The 19,089-nt window shown below is 57.1% G+C and overlaps 2 protein-coding genes across 3 annotated transcripts; one reads left to right on the forward strand and one right to left on the reverse strand.

Moving 5' to 3' along the window:
* Positions 1-291: 291 nt before the first annotated feature.
* On the reverse strand, positions 292-2,616 carry LOC136368520 (tyrosine-protein phosphatase non-receptor type substrate 1-like). The gene is made up of 5 exons (XM_066330775.1): positions 2,380-2,616; positions 1,681-2,046; positions 1,161-1,472; positions 685-1,032; positions 292-539 (listed from the first exon to the last, which is right to left on the reverse strand). The coding sequence occupies exons 1-5, from the start codon at positions 2,444-2,446 to the stop codon at positions 439-441; spliced, it is 1,194 nt and encodes a 397-aa protein (XP_066186872.1). The 5' UTR covers positions 2,447-2,616; the 3' UTR covers positions 292-438.
* A 515-nt stretch (positions 2,617-3,131) lies between these two features.
* On the forward strand, positions 3,132-6,126 carry LOC136368523 (signal-regulatory protein delta-like). 2 transcript variants are annotated; one of them, XM_066330778.1, is made up of 5 exons: positions 3,132-3,227; positions 4,161-4,520; positions 4,646-4,847; positions 5,233-5,272; positions 5,613-6,126. In XM_066330778.1, the coding sequence occupies exons 1-5, from the start codon at positions 3,164-3,166 to the stop codon at positions 5,736-5,738; spliced, it is 792 nt and encodes a 263-aa protein (XP_066186875.1). In that variant the 5' UTR covers positions 3,132-3,163; the 3' UTR covers positions 5,739-6,126. The 2 variants fall into 2 exon arrangements, with proteins under 2 accessions (XP_066186875.1, XP_066186874.1); XM_066330777.1 differs by having other exon boundaries at positions 3,133-3,227; positions 5,610-6,126.
* Positions 6,127-19,089: the final 12,963 nt, after the last annotated feature.

The raw sequence follows: 19,089 nt of genomic DNA on the forward strand, positions 1-19,089 counted from the left end.
GGAGTACCGGGCACCGGGTATTGAGAACCGAGTACCGGGCACAGGAAATCACCGGGCATCGAGCACTGGGTACCAGGCACCGTCTATCAGGTCCTGGGCACCGAGCACTGGGCATCGGGATGGGCAGCACCGAGTACCGGGCATCAAGCACTGAGAAACAGGCACAGGGATGGGCAGCACCGAGCACTGGGCACGGTGTGTGTAGCATTGGATACTGAGCACTGGGACCGGGGATGGGCAGCACCAAGCCCCAGGGCAGAGCAGATGAAAGGCCACAGACAGGGCCAGGACTGGTGATGCTGAGCAGCCCACGACAGTCTCCGCATGCTGGTTCGTTTATTTCCAGATTCACATGTCACTGCTGGTAGTGGCCACGCCCTAAGACTCGGCTCGAGGAGCCAGGGACTGAGGTGGAGCACGATTGGGCAGCATCTCTGATCATTTTGTCTTCATGCGCCTGAAGAGGAAGAAGAGGAGCCCACCGAAGAGTGCCTTCTCCAGCAGGATACCAAGCCCCAGGCTGGGCAGAAGTTTCACACCTGCAATGGAGACAGAGGATGTGAGTGATCAGGCCTCAGGGAGAGGCATCCCAATGCCCCATAGAGAGCCTGTCCTGGGACTGCAAGCTTCTTTAGAAGATGACACCATACAGCCACCCTGGCAGGCACCACACCCCAGACGCACCCTTATCCATCTGGAACCCCTTGCTCAATCCTTCCTGGCCTGGGTTGGAGATCCACAGGAAGGCTGATTTGCTGGCAGGGGCCTGGGCATCGTGCACCACCATGCAGGTGATCATGGACCCATTTTTCTCCTCCGTCGCTTGCACCTCCACCTGGCTTTTCAGCTCATACAAGCCCTGGGAGAGCTCCAATGGTTGGGAGACGTTCTCCACCTTTATCCCAATCCCATTCTCCAGCCAGGAAACAGACACATTTGCTGGGTAAAACTCCTTCACAAGGCAGGTGAAGGTCACGGTCTTGTTCACCTCAACAAGGCTCGGCTCAGCGCGCACTTCAAGGCTGGGGGGAACTGTGAAGAGAGGCAGAGCTTGGTGTTTGGTGTCCCTGGCTCTGCTGCCCACAGGGTGCCCTGTTCCTGCCCCAGGGACCTCAGCCCCACAGGAGCAGGACACCCCAGCACAAGTCCCCAGCCCTCACCTCGCAGGACTCTGCTGAGCTGGTACCTCTCACGCAGTGGCTCCTGCAGCGTGGAGTGCTGCACCTCACAGATGAGCTGCGAGCGGACGTCAGCCTTCTGCAGGGTCACCATCACTGTGCTGGACATGTTGTAGGTTTTCACCCCCCCTTCAGTGACCTGGGGCTGCTGAGCCACCATGGGGTCCTTGTTCCTGAACCATCTTACCCCAATCGTTTTGGGAAAGAACCCTCCAGTTGTGCAGTTGAAAGACACTGTCTGCTCCGGCTCTGCTCTCTGCTCAGGCCCAGACAGGAGTGGGGGGCTGGGTTGGGCTGTGGGGAGAAGCACGGGGCCATCAGACCAGGCTCTGCCCCCTGCCCAGCCCTGGGCCTGCCGGGAGCAGAGTCTCCTGCAAGGGCACAGGGATGGCCCATGGGATCCTCTCCTGGACCAGCCCTGAGCCCCTTCCCCATCTGCTCTACCTGAGCAGAGCCCACTGGGCTGGTTCCCATCAGGAGCTGCTCTGGGAGCCCCACTCACCTTCCACAGACACCTCTGTGCCATTGCCACGCTGAAACACCTCATCCACACTCGTGAGACCATCTGACTTGACAAACTTCACACAGTAGTAGGTGCCCATGTCCTCAGGCTGAGCCTTCTCTATTTGAATGGTGATGTCTGTGCCAGACCCAGGCACTGCTCTTGTCACACGAGGTGAGGGCTCTTTACTTTTCTGGTCATAGATGGTCTTGTTCCCACTGCCCCAGCCCTTCAGCCACCTCAGAGGACCTGGTTCAGCAAATCCTGATATGGTGCAGTTCAGGGTGATCGTCCCTCCCGCTGCCACTGACACCTTGGTCTGAGGCTGCTGCAGACTGAAGTTTTGAGCTGCCTGGGCAGCCACACCTGGGCAGAGCAGCAGGAACGTTCGTAATTGACAAGGGCCCCCAGGGCTGGGGCACAGCACCCGGCATCATCAGACCCCAGCCCTGAGACACTAGCCGGGGACAGAGAGAGATTCCTGTCCCTTGTCCTCCAGGTTGCTGGGGACTGCAGGATGAGGAAAGCCCAGACTCTTGCTGGAGGAAACTGAATTTCATCTGGAGAAAAAAGCAAGCTGGAAGAGAGGCAGCAAGAGGAGATCCCTGGATACCCATGGACACAGGGAAGGACTACCAGGCCAGCAGTGTGGGAAAACATGCATGGGAAATATGATAGAGCCGTGCAGGCCCCACTTACCCAGTTCTCTGCAGAGCAGGAGCAGGATCAGGCACATGAGACACAGTTTCTGCGTCACTGTAACCATGGGTATTCCAGGTCCTTCTCCCCGATGGCTGGGCTTTGCTCAGTTGGATTTGGCTCTATTGGACTCCGTTGGACTGGGCTTGGCTTGTCAGGGTGCTGGACTCTTACCCAGAAAGCGGAAGGAAAGGGGTCACCACCAGCCCAGTTCCTCCACACAACCACATCCCATTTGCTTCTCAGTGCCGACGTCATCTGTCACAACGCTGGTCAGTAACAGTGATGTCCACTCCACTTTCCCCCCAGATGTGTGCCACAGCCACAGCCGTGGTCAAATGCACCAAGCAGCCAGCAAGAGGGACCCGGGATCCAGCACCCTCCCTCACACATGGCCAGACACCACGATGGCCATGGTGTCTCAGCACCCTGGGGTGCCGAGAGGATGCCCAGCCCTTGCCAGCTGGATCGGGTGCTGGATGGTGTCTCCCATGGGTCGGTAGTGCAGAGCAGTGCCCGGACACACACCGAAGCCCCGGTGCTCCTGCCCCTCACCGAACCGGGGAGGACCAAAGCCGCTCCCTGTCCCGAGCCCGCAGCAGCCGCTCGGTGCCGGGAGTGATGCCCGGCGGGCTCTCGGCAGGGTGATGCCCACCGCGGATGATGCCCGGCGGCTCTGCCGGCCCCTGCCCGTCCCGGGCAGACACCAAAGCGTTAATCACTCGCTCGCCTCCGTTTCCTGTCCCGCTTCCCCTTTTCCTTCTCCAAAGTTTGGGCAGAATCCATGGCCGCGGCCGCAGCACCGCTCCCAACCGGGCAGCGAAGCCCCGTCCAGCGGCAGCTCTTGGGTGAGTTGGAAGTGGTGGGAGACCCCCCGAACCTCTCGGGACTCCACTGCCCCACCTACCACAAAAACGCGAGTGGGCGGCAGAAATAAACACCGGGCGGGGCGGAGGGTCGTCCTTCCCCGACCACCTTTTGGTGTCAAACCGTGCCCGGGGGTGCAGAGCATCCCCAGCCCCGGGGATGGGCAGAGCCGAGTCGAACTCTGCCGAGGTGCTGCCATACATCTGGGGGACTTGAGGCAGGAGAGATTTGGGGACTGGAGGGGTTTGGGGGGGCAGGAGAGATTTGGGGACAAGGAGGAATCGAGGGGCTGTTCTGGGCTATAGGGCTGCACATCCCTGCCTAGAACAGTGGTTCCTAGCTGACTCCTGGCTGTGAACCCCAATTCCTTGCAGAGCCCCAGTGATCCTGGCTGGTGTGGAACAGAGCCAGAGTGTTAATGTTTAACAGCACTCAGGAGTTTTTCCTGCCAGGAGTTCCCCTTGGCTCCCTCTGCACCTCTCTGGCCTCCAGGCAGCTGCTGCACCTCCTGCAAAAGACAGAACAGGATGCAGATTTATCAAATCATAGAATCTCAGAACTGTTTGGGTTGCGAAAGCCCTGTGAGGTCCTCGTGTCCAACCGTTAACCCAGTGCTGCCAAGGTCACCACTAAACCAGTCCTCCAGTGCCACCTCTATATGTCCTTTAAATCCCTCCAGAGGTGGTGATTCCACCACTGCCCTGGGCAGCCTGCTTGTTTTTCAGATTTGCCCCTTGTTCATTCTGAACCAGTTTTTAAAGAGTTTCCTCCCTCCCAGGGCTTGCATGTTGTCTCTGCCACATCCTAGGATATCTCTCACCTGCAAACTGGGGCATACTGGGGCTTCTCTGCCTGTGGGGCAGCCCTTGCCTCACCCCATGCTCATCCCTGAACCCTCCTGTCTCTGTGCTCAGATGTGGGTGCACAGGTGGGTCAGGGCTTCAGCCTGCAGCAGCCCCAGGACAAGGTGTCGGTGGCAGTGAGGCAGACGCTCATCCTCAGGTGCACCACATCTGGACACACTGAACCAGGTTCTGTGAAGTGGCTGAAGGGCTGGGGCAGTGGGAACAAGACGGTCTATGACCAGAAAATGGAGGATCCCTTACTCCGTGTGACAAGAGCAGTGCCTGGATCTGACACAGACTTCACCATTCACATAGAGAAGGCTCAGCCTGCGGACATGGGCACCTACTACTGTGTGAAGTTTGTCAAGTCAGACACTGGTATGGATAAGGTGTTTCAGCATGGCAGTGGCACGGAGGTTTCTGTGTATGGTGAGTACAGCCCAGTGGGACACTGCTGCCATGGACGTCATCCCATAGCCCTCACCCTGCCAACAGCAAGGTCCTGCTCTGCCCCACACCCACCACCCTCTCCTGCTCTGCCTCTGTCTTCACAGAGCCAGCCCTGGTTCCTGGAATGGTGGCTGCAGCTGTAGTGCTCTGCTTCCTCCTCCTCCTCGGCCTCTCCATCGCCCTTTGCATGTACAGGAGGAGGCGCCAAGGCAGGGTGGGCAGCCTGTGCCCAGCCAGGACAGTGACCATGGGCAGCTTCTCATCTGTCCCTCTGCAGTGCTGTGGAGGAACCCCCGGCACCCCCAGGTTTGTAGTCAGCACCTCTTCCTTCTGCACCCTTAAATGAGCAAACTGTCTTATCCACCTGCTTTATCTTGGCTTCCTTTCTTGGCTGGAGCTGTAACTTGCCCCAGAAAAGGTCCTTTACTCACACGTGCACTGTTCTGTTGGTTCTCTCTGTGTTTCACGGGAGCTTCATGGTAGGGCACGCACAGTACCAGAGAGCTCCCTGCAGCCCCTAACAGTTCATCCAAGCCCAGCCCAGACGTGCAGACAGCCCTTTGTTCCTGTTCTCTGCCTTCAACGGAGAGATTCTGCTGAAATTCAGGAGTGGAATTGAGGGCTGTGCTGGGTGGGGAAAGGAACCATCTTCCTTTAGTTCTGATGGCCATCCTCATCCTTCCCCCTACAGTGAAGTCCTGGATGCAGAGGGCTCTCACCTGCCCAGCCAGGTAAGAGTGAGCTGTGAGTATGGGGAAGCACAACCCATGCTGATGCCCTGGCTTGCAGGAGCCCTGCAAGACTCTGGGGCCAGGGGGGGACATCAGGTGGGCAGCAGCTGCCTGCATGTGCTCCCTGCATGCTCTGCACCATAGCACAGGGCTGCCTCTGCAGCAGTGGCATCACCAGCCTGGCTTGAACCTGCTTCTTGGGGTTGTCCTGTGCAGGGCCTCGAGGTGGTCTCGGTGATCCTTGTGGGTCACTTCCAGCTCTCAACATTCTGATTTAGGGTTATTTTTGTGAGATTTTCCTTGCTGCAGCATTCCCCATTTGCGTGTGCTTTTGCAGCAGAGCAGCAAGGAGGAGAGTGACATCCACTATGCCGACCTGCAGCCCCTGCCCCCGGCCCCACAGCGCTGCAGGAGCCCGGGCACAGCCCCCACCGAGTATGCCAGCCTCAGGGTAGCTGCCAAGTGACGCGTGGCACCGCTGCCTGCACGGCCAGGCTGTGTCAGGGTGGAAGAAGGGATGTTTCTTCAGGGCACAATAAAGAAGAAGCGGAGCTGTTTGCGTGGCACAGCCTGATCTCAGCTCAGCACACCCCAATCTCAGCTCAGCACACTGTGCTCACCATGTTTGCATCTCTGGGGAGCTCTCCCAGGACCTGGAAGTCATCTCGACCACAGGATCAGACCATGAGGCCAAACACCTCTGCCTTGTGCAAGCTGCTTGGTGCTGATGATCCAGGAAGACCTCACACACACCTGTGTCCATCAGCATGGGCCTCCACTGGCCCTTTCCTGGCCCACAGGTCCATAATTTGTGTTATCTTTTCACCACCCTCATTAAAGCCAGTAAACAGCCTTCTGTCCAGTCCTGCTGTGCTCAGAGTAAGAGGAATAGTGCCAGTCCCACAGGATCCTGGGGGAATGTACCCCACACAGCTGTGCTATGCTGAGCCCACTGGTCAGCTCCCAACTCCCACCTGCTCCAGGCAGGGAACCTGCCCAGTCCCATGAAACCTGCATCTCCTGGAAGGCAGCAGGAGGCTCTCAGGAGCGGCTCCTGGTGCTGCTGCTCCAGGCTGAGGCCCAGCCTTTGCCCACCTTTCCCTGCCCTCCCCAAGGGGCTGATGATGCTGTTAAGGCCAGGGCAGCTGGTACCAGCTGGCCCTTCTGCCCCTTCCCCTGGTCCGTGCACGTCTGCTTCATGTGCATCTTCTGCTCCTGCACATCTGCTCCTGCACATGTGCTCCATGCCAACCACTGCTCAATGCACATCTGCCCTGTGCACATTCCCTGCTTTGTGCCCATGTGTTTGGTGCCCATCTCCAAGGGAAGCGAGCCAGTGGCAACAAGCCAGAGGGCAGAAGTGACAGTGGCAGGAAGCTGCTGATCACACTCCACACTGGGTACTGCTGCAGTCCCCAGCAACACTCGGTCACCACATACAGCTCACCAGCCACAATCTCCCCAGCTGTGGCAGCTGAGCTCCCACCACATGTGGCCCCAGCAGCCACTTTGTCAGGAGGAACTGAGGTCAAAAAAGGCTTTCCAGGCAGAGGAACCTGCCAGCACCACTGCCTGTGACCTTGAAAGCTGATACAGTCACCAGTTTTCAGCTTTACCTACTTTTTTCTGTGAAATGAGAAAAGAGAAGTGAAACAAGACAGTGTGACCCAGGGGAGTGGGGCTGGCAGGGAGATCCTTGAGGGGGCAGAATTGTCACAGCAGGGAGAGAAGCCACTAGAGAAATGCATTTGCATGACCAAGTAAGAGTTCCCTGCTCTGGGGATGAGAAGTAGGGACAGTTTAGGGTCAGTCCTTTCTCAGGGACAGCCTGAGGACTCTCAGCACCTTGTAGGCATGGTGGTGGTGATGAGTTTGCCAGGTCAGGGGTCCAGCACTGGCTCTCAGCCTGGCTGCCTCAGTGGGGGGTTGTGGGGGTTGGAGTGTTGGGATGAAGCCTCTCCCAGCATGATTTCCCAAGTGGAGCCGTGATCGTGCCATGGATCATTTCCCAGCTGAGGCTGCTCTGGGCAGGACTTGGGTTGACCTGGCTCTTTGCAGGGACAACACCAAAACTGGCAGAAATCTCACATCAAGGCTGTGAACACGAGTATGTAAAATAGGTGGGTGAGACCGAAACCGGGGATAGACCTCGAGGACCAGAGGAAATGAAATTCAAGGGGATTTAGCTTTTTTTAAGCAGTGGGCTGAATCAGAAGGGGGGAAATCCAGTTTGATAGGAGCATATGCAAAGCAGGGAGTGAGCAGAGCACCGGCAGAATGCTCTGCACCTAGGAAAGGGCCCAGGTCTGCAGCTTACTGCCCTGGGGAGGGATTTGGTGGTTATTAAAGGAAAATCCTTTAAGCCACCAGCCTGGGGTGTGCCGGCAGTGAAAGCACAAACAAGCGCCTGGGCACGGACACAAGGTAGGAGCGTGCCGGGGAGCAGAACCCCGCTGGGGGGGCAGAGCCTCACTTAGGGGGCAGCACCAGGCAATGCTGGGCTCATGGATTTGCTGCTCATCCGTGCTGTTTTCCTGGTGCTGCTGGTTGTCACATGCCGCCAAGGGACCTGCTTGGTCAGTGGTTGTATGGGGAAGGTCGGGAGCTGCTGTTGCTGGGCGGAGCACAGGGCAGTGCGGGGGTTGAGGCTGGCACCCACCAGGCTCCTGCCACAGCTGGGAACTTCAGTGCAGAGCAGAGGTGGTGTCTGGATGGGTACTTGGGGAGTGTTGGTGTCCTGGGGGGAGAGGACATACTGGCTTCAAGCAGGTTTTGGGCTGTGTCCCTGTGCATGGATACTCCAGGGTGGTGCCATGCCAGGTTTATGGCTGTTCCTCAGCACGGTGTGTAAGCCTGGTGACAGGACCTCATGTAATGGCAAGACCAAGTAAAAAGGCTGGGGAAGCTGATCTGAGCTGCACTATGATGGGTTTTGGGGCAGCCAGAGGATGCTCAGGGGCAGCTCTGGCATCTGATCCACTCCTGATACTGGGAGGTGGGAAACATCTGGAGGTGCCAAGGCAAGAGGGCTGGCAGGGCTTGCTAGGCACTGGTGGTGGGGCATGGCATGTGGCATGGTGTGAGGAATGGTGTGTGCCATGGTGTGAGCCATGGCGTGTGCTGTGGTGTGTTCCATGGTGTGTTCCATGGTGTGTGCCGTGGTGTGTGCTGTGGTGTATTCCATGGTGTGTGCCATGGTGTGAGCCGTGGTGTGTTCCATGGTGTGTGCCATGGTGTGTGCTGTTCCATGCTGTGCCAGGGAACCAGAGTGGGAAGCATGGTCAGTGCCAGGAGCCAAGGGGGAGCATCAGCCTCCAACAGAAAGCAGAGTAACAGAGAGCAATTAGCCTGGAGAGCAGCTGATGGAATGGGCTGGTCCCGGCAGTGACAGGAGGGGAGCAGTGATTTAATTAACACCAAGGAAGAGCATGGGCTGGCTGAAATGGGGAGATGCAGGTGTCTCCGTTGTTTCCTGGGGAACAGGAAAGAGCTGGCTGCACTCGTGGGGAATGGGACAATGCTGAGCTGTGCTGGTGCAAGGGCTGGGCAAGAAGAAATGGGGAGAAACAGGGATAAAGGCCTTGTGCCCTGTCCTGGGGTGCTCTGGCTCAGTGATGAGAAGCAGAGGCACACCATAGTGTCAGTGTCTGTCACAGGGTTGGGTGCCCAGGGGACATTGTGGCTTCAGCAGCAATCATTGCTCCAGCTGGTCTCCTCCGGTGTCTGATAGGGCAGCAGCTCCAGCCAAGGGCCTAGTTTGTGGCTGTCTCTGTTCAAGATACCCTTGTACCCCTGCTCTGTCCCCATCCCTACCCCCATCCCTGTCCTAGCTACTGTGACACCAAGGTGGTCACAAATCCATCTCCAGGGAGAGACAGGCCAATCCCTTTGCACATCAGCATCACCCAGATAGCCACAGGTCTAAGAGCATCTGATGCCACAAGGACCCCACAGGGCCTCCACAATGCCACAGGCATCCAGTGATGGTTTGGGGACCCTATGATGCCATAGGGACGCCATGATACCAAGGGGACCAGGCAATGCCATGGGGACATTGTGCCAGCAGGAAGCAGCAGGAGAAGCTGGAGGAGCACTGGGTGCTTTGAGGGGATTGGAGGGAGCAAGAGGGTCTCAGAGACTGATTGCCCCCAAAAAATGCTTCATGGGTCTTGTTTGTGCCTGCTGGCTGGCCTAGGCTGGGTTCCTGCCAGAAGAGACAACAGGGAGAAGAAATCCTGGGATGCTGCACGGTTGGAACCTGTTCCCACCAATTCCAAACCTGTTAGCTCACCCCTTTACAGCTCCCTGTTTCTCAGGCTTTTCCTTGGAAAGGAATGAAGCCAGAGTAAAACGGTGACATGCTTTACACTGGTTCTGATTTATTTCACGTCTTACTATTGAAGCTTATTCCCTGGTTTCACGGTTGTTGTGGATTTTCACCAAAGGGGATAAACAGGTCTGGGATTTGGGGGTTGTCATAGGAACTGTTTCTGTGCCACAGCCTCACGGCCTGCCTTGTCCCCTCCTGATAGAATGAGGACTCTGGCCAGCACAGGGGCGGTATCTCCAGCCCTCAGGCACAGCCCCAGTGACAGCAGGGGTACAGGGCAGCCACCCCATGGCACCTGGACACTCAGGATGTTCAGGGAGGTGACGGACTCCAAGGCACTGCCCAGCCGTGCTCACGAAGCAAATTGGGACCCCCCAGGCTACAGACCAGGGCTTTAAGTTGAAAAGAGCTGAAGGGGTTTGGAGGATGCTGCTTTTCGCTATGGATTCTCTCGTGTCTAGTAGGAGGTTCTTGCAGTTATTGCTACTGGGAACCTCTCTGGACAATCTGGAGTAATTTACATTAAATTACTGGAGCTGAAGGGGTGTGGAGTGGATGGGGGCTGCCCTATGACCTTTCCTCATCTCCTCAGTCACAAGGAGAGGGGGTAGGCAGAGAAACTGAAAAGTGTCACGCACATCCTTTGTGCCCAACACTCCTTTGGCCCCTGCAGTCCTTCACTGCAGGACACCGTGAGGCCAAGAGTCTGGCAGTGTTTAAAGAGGGGTTTCCCGGGCCATGGGACAAGCAGGAACATCCAGTGCTTAAGAAAGACTCACATTGTGCTTTCAGTGTTGGACGGGCCATTGCTCAAAGACAATCACCCTCTGGAGCCAGCACGGGGAGGGCAGATCAAGCTGCACTGCTGGGTCCTGCCAGTGCCCGAGTGAGGGTCTCAGAGTGGGTGGGAGAGGGGTCCTGCCTGCACTGGCCTTCCCGGGGCTCTCCATGCCGGATCAGCTGTTGGTGCCGCTCTGGAGTGGTCCTGGATCCTCCCAGCATTGGGTACATTGCACCCGAAGCGAGCTGTGCATGCTCCTGGGGATGCTCCTGGGGGTTTTGTCCAGCGAGAAGAGGTCAGGGTAGGGAAACCCTTTGGGGTGCTCCCTGTCCCGAGGGCAGGACGTTGTGGGGTCCCTGGCGCTCCCAGCACCGAGCGACCTTAAAGTGTGCCTGTCCTTGGCCGTGGCCCCAGCGCTGGCTGCCCCGAGCCCGGCACAAGCGTCCCTCTGCAGAGAAGTGCAGGGAAAGGGAAAAATATTGAGAGAAGCAGGAGAAGGGGGAAAGCAGGCGCTGCGGGAGGGAGCACAGCACGGCCTGAAAGCTTCCTCTCAGCGGGCTTTTGTTCGCCCTGGACGTGCCCAGCGATGCTGCCAGCCCAGAGGGGCTGTGCTGGCGCCGGTGGCTCCGGGCGATCCCAAAGCTCCGCAGCCTGCCCGGCGCCTCGTTCCAGCGACGTGCCCGGGGGCAGGATGCAGCTGCCTCCAGCGGGGATCCCCCATCACCCCGCCGGGCTCGGCCCCTCGCCGCCGGCCCCGGGGCGGGCAGCGCCCGGACCCACAACGCGCTCCCGAAAATAACTCTTTCTGACAGATCCACTTCTTCCACATGGTTCAGGCTTAATTTTATAATGGTATCAGTAGCTATGGCAACGTGTAAAAATAACGGATCCCCGAGCCCGGCAAATTCTCCGTAAACAGCTCCCGTCTCCCGGAGCCCGGCTGGGTGGGCATCACCCCTTGCCCACGGCTACCGCGGCTGCGGTTTGTAGTTGGGCTGGGATTCACGCGATGACTAATTAGCAGCGTTAACTGCTTACGCCTTGGGATGATGATTCCATCCGCTAATCCTTGGGGCTAGGCTGGGCTAATTGGGTGGATATCATTAACGCTGGCGGTCAGGAGCTGCCCTTACAGGATTGCAGCACAGCGAAGGCTGGAGCACCCCTCCGGCACCCCGGACCCAGCCCGGGGCTGGCAGCCACGGGGGGCTGGACACGGCTCGGCCCCCGCGGTGTCAGGGGGACACCAGCCCCATTCACACCTCCAGCCCGCCCCAGAGCCGCTGCTGCTGCACATCCACGCGTGTGCCCACGAGGGAACGTGCACAGGAATGCGGACAGGCACACGCAGATCAGGTTTCCCCCACGCAGGACCCCCCTCAGCAAACATCAGCCGGTGCCGGCGTCTGCCGCGGCTCAGAGGTCTCTGGTCACCGCCGCGAGTGGATAATCCCAGACAATATTTTCTAAACCTGTTAGACATCACACAGACCCTCTAAATCCCTGATCCCCCTCCAAGGCTCTAGCAGGATGGCAGCACTTGGCAGGTCGGATTTGCAGCTCCTTATCAGAGCCAGCCCCTTGGAGCGATGCAGTCACTGAGACCATGGTGGATCCTGCCGACCCAGAATTAATCCTCCAGATTTTTGCTGCCCTTCAACTAAAAAAAAAAAAAAAAAAAAAAAAAAAAAAGATGAACACAACCCCCTTGGAGAAGCATTTTTTTCCATCCAGCCTCCAGCAGCAGGGTCAGAATAACCCCAGCCCCACAGAGCTGAGAGCACTCAGGCAGTGTGGATGTGTTTGGTCTCAATAAGGTCAAAATAAAGAGCCAACAGAATGTGTTGAATATGTTGTCCAGAATGCGGCTCTTAAGCCTTGGGGCCGCCATGGGGACAACACGGGGGTAGTGACCACAGGGACAGCCTGGTAGGAGGGCTGGGGATGGCCCTGAGGGTTGGTCAGCATCCTCTTCCAAAGGCTTGGTCTGGCTGTTTCAGGGGTGCAGCCCCGTACATCCCAGCAGTCATGCCATTCCCACCGTGAGGCATCAGATCCAGCATTTTCACAAATGAGCCCATGAAGCCCCCACTGCCAGACATACCACCTTCCTTTGCAGCAAAGAGTTGTACATGGGGTTGTACCAGGTCTCCTACACCTCACGTGCCGAGTCTCAGTCCTCCATGGGGCACCACTCTGGCGATGCCCACACGCCAGGTTCCACAGCACAAATCCTACCTCTGAGCCTGGATTTTAGCACTTCACAGCAAGGTCTCTGCCAAGCAGGAAGCAATGGGCTGAGCTGGCTGAACATGATCAATCCCCCACGTTAGCAGTTTTATTTCCATCCGCAGCTGCCGCAGGACTCTCAGGCAGTGCAGCCTCTCTGAGCTCCAGCCGCCGGCCCGGCAGCACAGCGTTATCTGCTGCTGCAGCCTGGGATGCGCTTTCATGATAGCGATTTGCAATCAACAAAGAACTTGGAGAGGATGCAGAGAAAAAAAAAAAAAAAAAAAAAAAAAAAAAAAAAAAAAAAAAAAAGCCAAAAACAACTAGCATTAGAAACTGAGATGATATCTCTCTTCCTTTGGCCAAGCTCCACCACAGCCCTGGTGGTACCACCAAGGGGAGATCAAGGTCTTCTCCAGCATCGCTCCATGGGGCTGGCTGTGTGCTGGGGGATCTGGGTACTGGCACTGTCACCACATCCCCATAATCCAGTGCAGTGCAGAACTTCCCCCTCCACAGAGGGCAGGGAGGCTTTAGTTCAAACAGCTCCCAGGAACCCATCAATGATTAACACCCAGCTCTGAAATGTCCCTGCATGGCTGGAGCTCTCTGCCTGCCCTCCCCCCTGTCCTTGCCACTTCCTCCTCCGCAGCACTTCTGTTCCTGGGGTTGTGGCAGGGTCCCAGAGTGGGCACCAAGGCTCTCTGTGGCTCTGGAGCCCATGAGAGCTGGGGTGAGCCCAGTCATGCCCCATACAGACAGCACATATATCTCCCAGTTTTGCAACCACTGGCACAAAGGGTACGGGATTGGGGCCACTCTGTGTCCCTGCTGAGCTGCTCTGAGTGGGGCCTCTCTTGTGCCTCCATCTCCGTCACCAGTTAAGGTTGGAACAGCCCCCTAAGATGGAATCTAACCATTCTCCCAGGTACCAAGTCCACCACTAACCCACGTCCCCAAGTGCCACCGCCACATGTTTTTTGAGCACTTCCAGGGATGGTCACTGCACCGCTTCCTGTGCAGCTTAGTCCCGGGGCTATGCACGTGTTGCAGACCCACAGCAGAGAGCAAACCTTTCTCTGGGGCAAGGGGCAGGATCCTGTCTGCCAGCAAAGGTCAGCACAGCCCTGCCAGCGCTCGCGGCACCTCAGCGGGCACAGGCGCCAGCGCTGCCAGCCCTGTCCTTCCCAGCTGACACTGCTGCTGGGTTTTCCCAGCCTGTCAGCAGTTTTACCCTAAAACCCCTCACCTCAGGTCAGCCAGGGCCGTTTCCAGGCCAGGCACAGGATATAAACCACCTTTCCTGCTCTGACACAGCCATGAGGAATTCCCCCAGTGTGAGTGTGCTGGGCTGCATTAAGGAAGCCTGGCCAATTCACCCGGTTTGCAACATCCCACAGGGCACCACTGCCGGGTGGGAGCAGCCTGGGAGCACAGCCCAGCCCTGGGATGGCTGAGCTGCCGTGTGGATACAGTCCCTGCTGTAGCCCGTGAGTTTTTCTTCTTGGTTGGTAGACAGTGATGGACATTCTGATGGTGGTGGGTGGTCTGATGCTGGATTCTGCTGCCACTGCTGAAGTCTAGGGTGACACCGTGTGAGTGCCATGAGGCCACTCAGAGCATCACTCCAACCCAGCAAAGCCCAGCATGGGCAGGCAGTGCTGTAACCCTCCCTCATCCTCCCTGAAAGTCATTTCACGGGCTTGGAGGGAACCAGCTGATCCTGGCAGTGCTGGGGATTAATTCAGTGGCAGAGGTACACTAAAATTAAGTGGGCTGTGATTTGCAGCCCTGCTCCCTAAGGAGGGGGCAGAAACAGGAGTTAGAAACAGACCCAGGGGTCCTGGCCAGTGTGCACAGAGGGGCCTCCTCAGAAAATGCCCCATGCCAGGGAACACCTCACCTCCACCCCACTCATCCCCCCACACCATCTCTACTGGAGCCCTAACAAAGACCTGAGAGAGCTGAAATAATTCAGCTGTAACTCCTAAGTTACCCAATAAAAGCTTGGCTAAAACAGTTACAGGTAAGTCCCATGAGCCCTCTCAAAAGGGGAGGGGCAAAGCCCAGGCACAGAGCATCCTCCACAGCCTCTCCCCATCTCCTGGCAATCACTGCCTTAACAAGGCTCTGCAGCTCATCACCTTCTCCAGGGTCTTTCCCATATTAAAGGGTGGTTTGGTGCACCCCTTCCCTAGCTGCATGTGTTTATGGTGGTGAATGCTATGGCAGCAGTATGAGGAGACAGGTAGGATACATAGCCCTGCTTCTTAAATCTATGTTTAGAGGGCTGTGGGTGCCCCTTCCCTGGGTCCCAGTCCATGAGAACCATACCCACATTAACATATTGCTTGTTATAAGTTAACATGAGATGGACTAATTTAAGCTTCCCTTGTACTGTGTGTCTTGGATTAAATTGGCAAGGTACCTAATGAAGCTGCAGCTCCATTTGTTGTGCTGGAAGCCCTAAATATCAGCAGTGTAATTGGTGCTCCCTGCTTCAAGAGACATTTGTGTTTCTCTCCCAGCTGAAAGCCTTCTTTAGGTGCTGGCTGAAGCCTGAGAGGTGGTGGTGGGGGCTGTAGGATAAGTCCACCTGGATCTTAAGCTGGAGGGATCTTGAAATTTGTTTTTGAAGCTGGAGGATGGATGAGGGGAACATGCTGCATTCTGGCTGTATGGAGGCTGCACTGTCTTGTGGGTACCAGAACAGACCTTGTGTGAGTCTGGTGCTCTGATGTGGTCCCACAGGGTGTTTACTTGTGGTGAGCTGTGAAAGTAGCACCTCTCGGGGGGCTGGGCTGCCTGGGAGGTGTTTGTGGCTGGGATTGGCCCAGGATGGTGCTGGTTTTTGCCAGGGTGGTGAGTCCCTGCAGTTCCATGTGCTCAGTGCCGTGTTTTTTAGTTTATCAAGGAATCTCTGAGGTTGGAAAAGACCTCTAAGGTCATTGAGTAATTATTGTGGAGGGCTCCAACAAGTTCTGGCTGCTTGCTTGTGCTTGGGCATGGCTCTGTGGCCATAGCCCCAAAACAGCACCTCTGGATGCTCTATTTGAGGCATTTTCTAGACTGATATCCAAAGTATTTGTAGGTTTTTTTCTGTATCCCTAAGCTGGTTTGAGTCTTGAAGTGTGGACTGAGCATTCTGGGACAACTGCTGTGTCCTGGTGTGATGTGGCCACTCAGGCTATTGGTACTTCTCCCAGTGCACCATCCCATTGCTGGAGTGGGGATCATGGAGGGACAAAGTCCAAGGCAGGGAAAGACTGCAGCCACCTCCATCACTGAAATGTGATTCATTACCAGGTTCAGGTTTGGCCCTGCAGGGCAGGGACTGGAACCTCTCCCATCTCCATCCCCTGTGAATCCCCTCCAGCCAAGTGAGCCACCGCTGTTCCCTGGGGGCATCGGGCTGGGAGAGGATCAGACAGGCAGCTGATTATGGCATGAAAAAACAGTCTGGGCAAAACCAGTGCTGCAAGACTTTCCACTGGGATTGCTCTGGCAAGGCTGCAATTGTTTCCACTGGATGTTGCCACAAGAGATGGGGTGCTGTTGCCCTGGCTGGGAATCTCTGTGTGTGGATGGGTCCCTACCCTCTTTTGGGGAGGTAGTGGATCCTGCAGAGCTGCCTGGCTGGGAGCAAGGGAATGCTAAAAGGACATTGAGCTGTGGTCCTTTCTGGGAATAGGGAAGGAGAGCAAACCCCTGTCTGTCCAGCACCCAAACCTATGGGGGTGGCTGAGCCTGGCCCAGCCCTGCCACATGGAGCGTGTGCCTTCCCCAAACAGCTGCTAGCAGTGTGATGCAAGTTCCGCACTGTGCCTCAAAGCTGTGAAAATCATTATCTTATTCTTGTAAAGCTCTCCTGAAACACTGCCCTGTCCTCTTGCTGGCTGCTGCCCAACTCCTGGGGTCAGTGAGAGCCCAGCTTGGGAATCCTCTGGGATTTCCAGAATCCTCCCTGCTGGAGCAAGGGTTTTGAGCTGAAGAAGAGAGATGCTGCAGAGCAAGCACAGCCTGGGTGCCCGCTGGCAGCACAGAGAGCCTGGCAGTACTGCCCACCCTGCCAAGCAGTGCTGCAGCCTCCTGCTCACCGTGGGTGTTCTGTGCAGAAGGAGGATGATGATGGTGGAGTTGCACTCCCAAAATTTTGTGTTGTCCCTCTGTCTCAGGCACACAAGGAGCCGAATGCTCCTCTCCCCCGGTTCCCTGCCCAGTGCAGGGCAGGGGCTGCCCTGCCAGGCTGTGCTCCAAAGCCCTCATGTTGGAGCAGGGCCCCTGTGATGCCAAGTGGAAGGGCCATGGGTAGGAGGGGAGGCATCTGAGCCTGCCCATATGCTTCCTAATGGGGAGCAATAGCAGCTCTTCCCGGGAAGCTCGCGCTGTGCCATCTGCTCTGTGCGGTACCTTCTCTCACAGAGCTTTTTTAAGCTCTAACTTCTCTTCCCGAGCACTCTGCGGTGGCTGCTGCTTGTGTGCAGGCTGGCTCTGCTCTGTGATCGCCTCTGAACAGGTTGTCTGAACCTTCAACACCGAGCAGAACATCCCAGACAGGCCGAAGCCAACCAGGCCTCCAGGATCTGTGCTTCCATGTAAAAATAACCAGGAAAGGTGCCTGTGAATCGCTGCAGTGTGTCCCTGCTATTTGCCCTCCTGCTTGACACCCACTTGCCCTGAGTGTCCCTGCTTCTGGACTTGGGCTGGGTGGGATGCACTGCCCACAGTGGTGTAGCTGCAGGGTTTCTACAAACCACTGCTAATCCCATGGAATATCCAGAGCTGAAAGCGACCCCAAGGATCACTGAGTGCAACTCCTCTCCTGGCACAGGACCCCTCAAGGATCCCACCCTGTGCCTGAGGGCATTGTCCAGACGCTTTTTGAGCTCTGGCAGGCTTGGGGCTGTGACCAGTGTCCTGGGGAACCTATTCCAATACCCAAACACCCTCTGGTAAAAGAACATTTTCCCAATAGCCAACCTCAAACCTCCCTGACAGAGCTTCATGCAGTTCCTTCCGGTCTTATCACTGGTCATCAGAGAGCAGATCTCAGCACCTGTGTCTTTGCTGCTTCTTGTGGCGTGCCTGTGGACAACAATAATGTGTCCCTGTGCAATGAAATTATTGCTATGAGCAAAAGGCCAAATCCAAGGGCTCTTCTGAATCCCTGCTCCTTGTTGACCGCTCTGGCCAGCTCTGTGAAGGGAAATTTTAGTTGTACTGGGATTTCCAGGACCAGTGCTGCTGGCCACAAAAGTTTTTCCAGTGGGAGCAGTATTGGCCACAAGCCTTGAGTGCAGCCTCCAGCTGCCAGGGGATCGCAGAGGGAGGTGAGTGCAGAAGCCTGGGGAGCTGGTCCCAGCTCCCAGCAGTGCTAAATTCAGGCTGGATGTGCCCCATGGGTGTATCTGGGGCTGAGGGGGAGGCTGGCGGGGCCGGGGATGCGCAGGCGGATGCCGTGCGCAGATTGATGGTGCCAAGTCGCTTCAGATATCTCGGCTGTGTTTGTGCGAGGCTCTAAATAAAACCGACAGCCCTGGCGGCTGCCTGGGGAGGGACGGGAGGAGCGGGGAGCCAGCAGCGGGTCCTCCAGTATGGCACCCAGTGCTGTCCTCGGGGACCCGGCCCAGTGTGGATGAGCAGTCTGTGTGGTCTGTGCTGCCGGGGGTGCTGCAGGTGATGCTGGGTGGGCTGGGAGCTCCTGCTCTGCAGTGTCTACCCCATCCCTGGGAGGGCAGAGGGGACAGTGGGGTGGTGCTGGGAGCAGCATTGCACTCGGCATCACAGGTACCTGGCCTGGCCTGGCCGAAGTGCCCCTGGGCTGTGTGAGAAGCTGTGACAGGTGTAGCACTGGAGAATGTGTCCTTGCAATTCCCCTGGGAAGGACTTTGTGTCAGGGAGAAGCAGGGCAGTGCAGGGACATGAATCCCATGGATGCTGACACCCTCCTCCTTTTCGTCAGCCCTGCCTACCATTACAGCTGCCTTGTCCTCAGGCTCTCGCTTCCCCCTGATGCAGGCTCTCGCTGAGGGGACATCAAGGGGATGTCCCCATTCTCCCAGCGTGGTGTGCAGGAATTTCCTCTCCCTCCCCTCCACCCTCTGTCTGTGTTGCACCAGTGTCCCCCTCCTAGTCTTGATCCCCGTGGGCCAAGCTGACCTGTCCCTGTGGCACCGGCAAAACACCACCCGTGCCTCTGCTCAGCCCTGCGTGGTCCCTTGGGAGGTCCCTGAGTATTTGAGATCCCCAAGGCTGCGTCCTGTTTGTCCTCTGCCACGGGCTCAGCCCCAGGTGGTCTCTGGGTGTTCAGGGAAGGCTGCGTGCTCCTGCAACCCCCATCCCAGCTCAGGGATGCTGGGCTGTGTATTGTGGCTGTGCCGAAGCGATGGCTACACCGGCAGCCTGTGGCGAGCGAAGGGGGCTCCATCCCGCAGCCCTGGGGCCATGGAGCTGCCTCCCTCTGCCCCGGCCGACAGA

The sequence above is a fragment of the Sylvia atricapilla genome, chromosome 16 (assembly GCF_009819655.1).
Source record: "Sylvia atricapilla isolate bSylAtr1 chromosome 16, bSylAtr1.pri, whole genome shotgun sequence".
In the NCBI taxonomy this organism is placed as follows: domain Eukaryota; kingdom Metazoa; phylum Chordata; class Aves; order Passeriformes; family Sylviidae; genus Sylvia; species Sylvia atricapilla.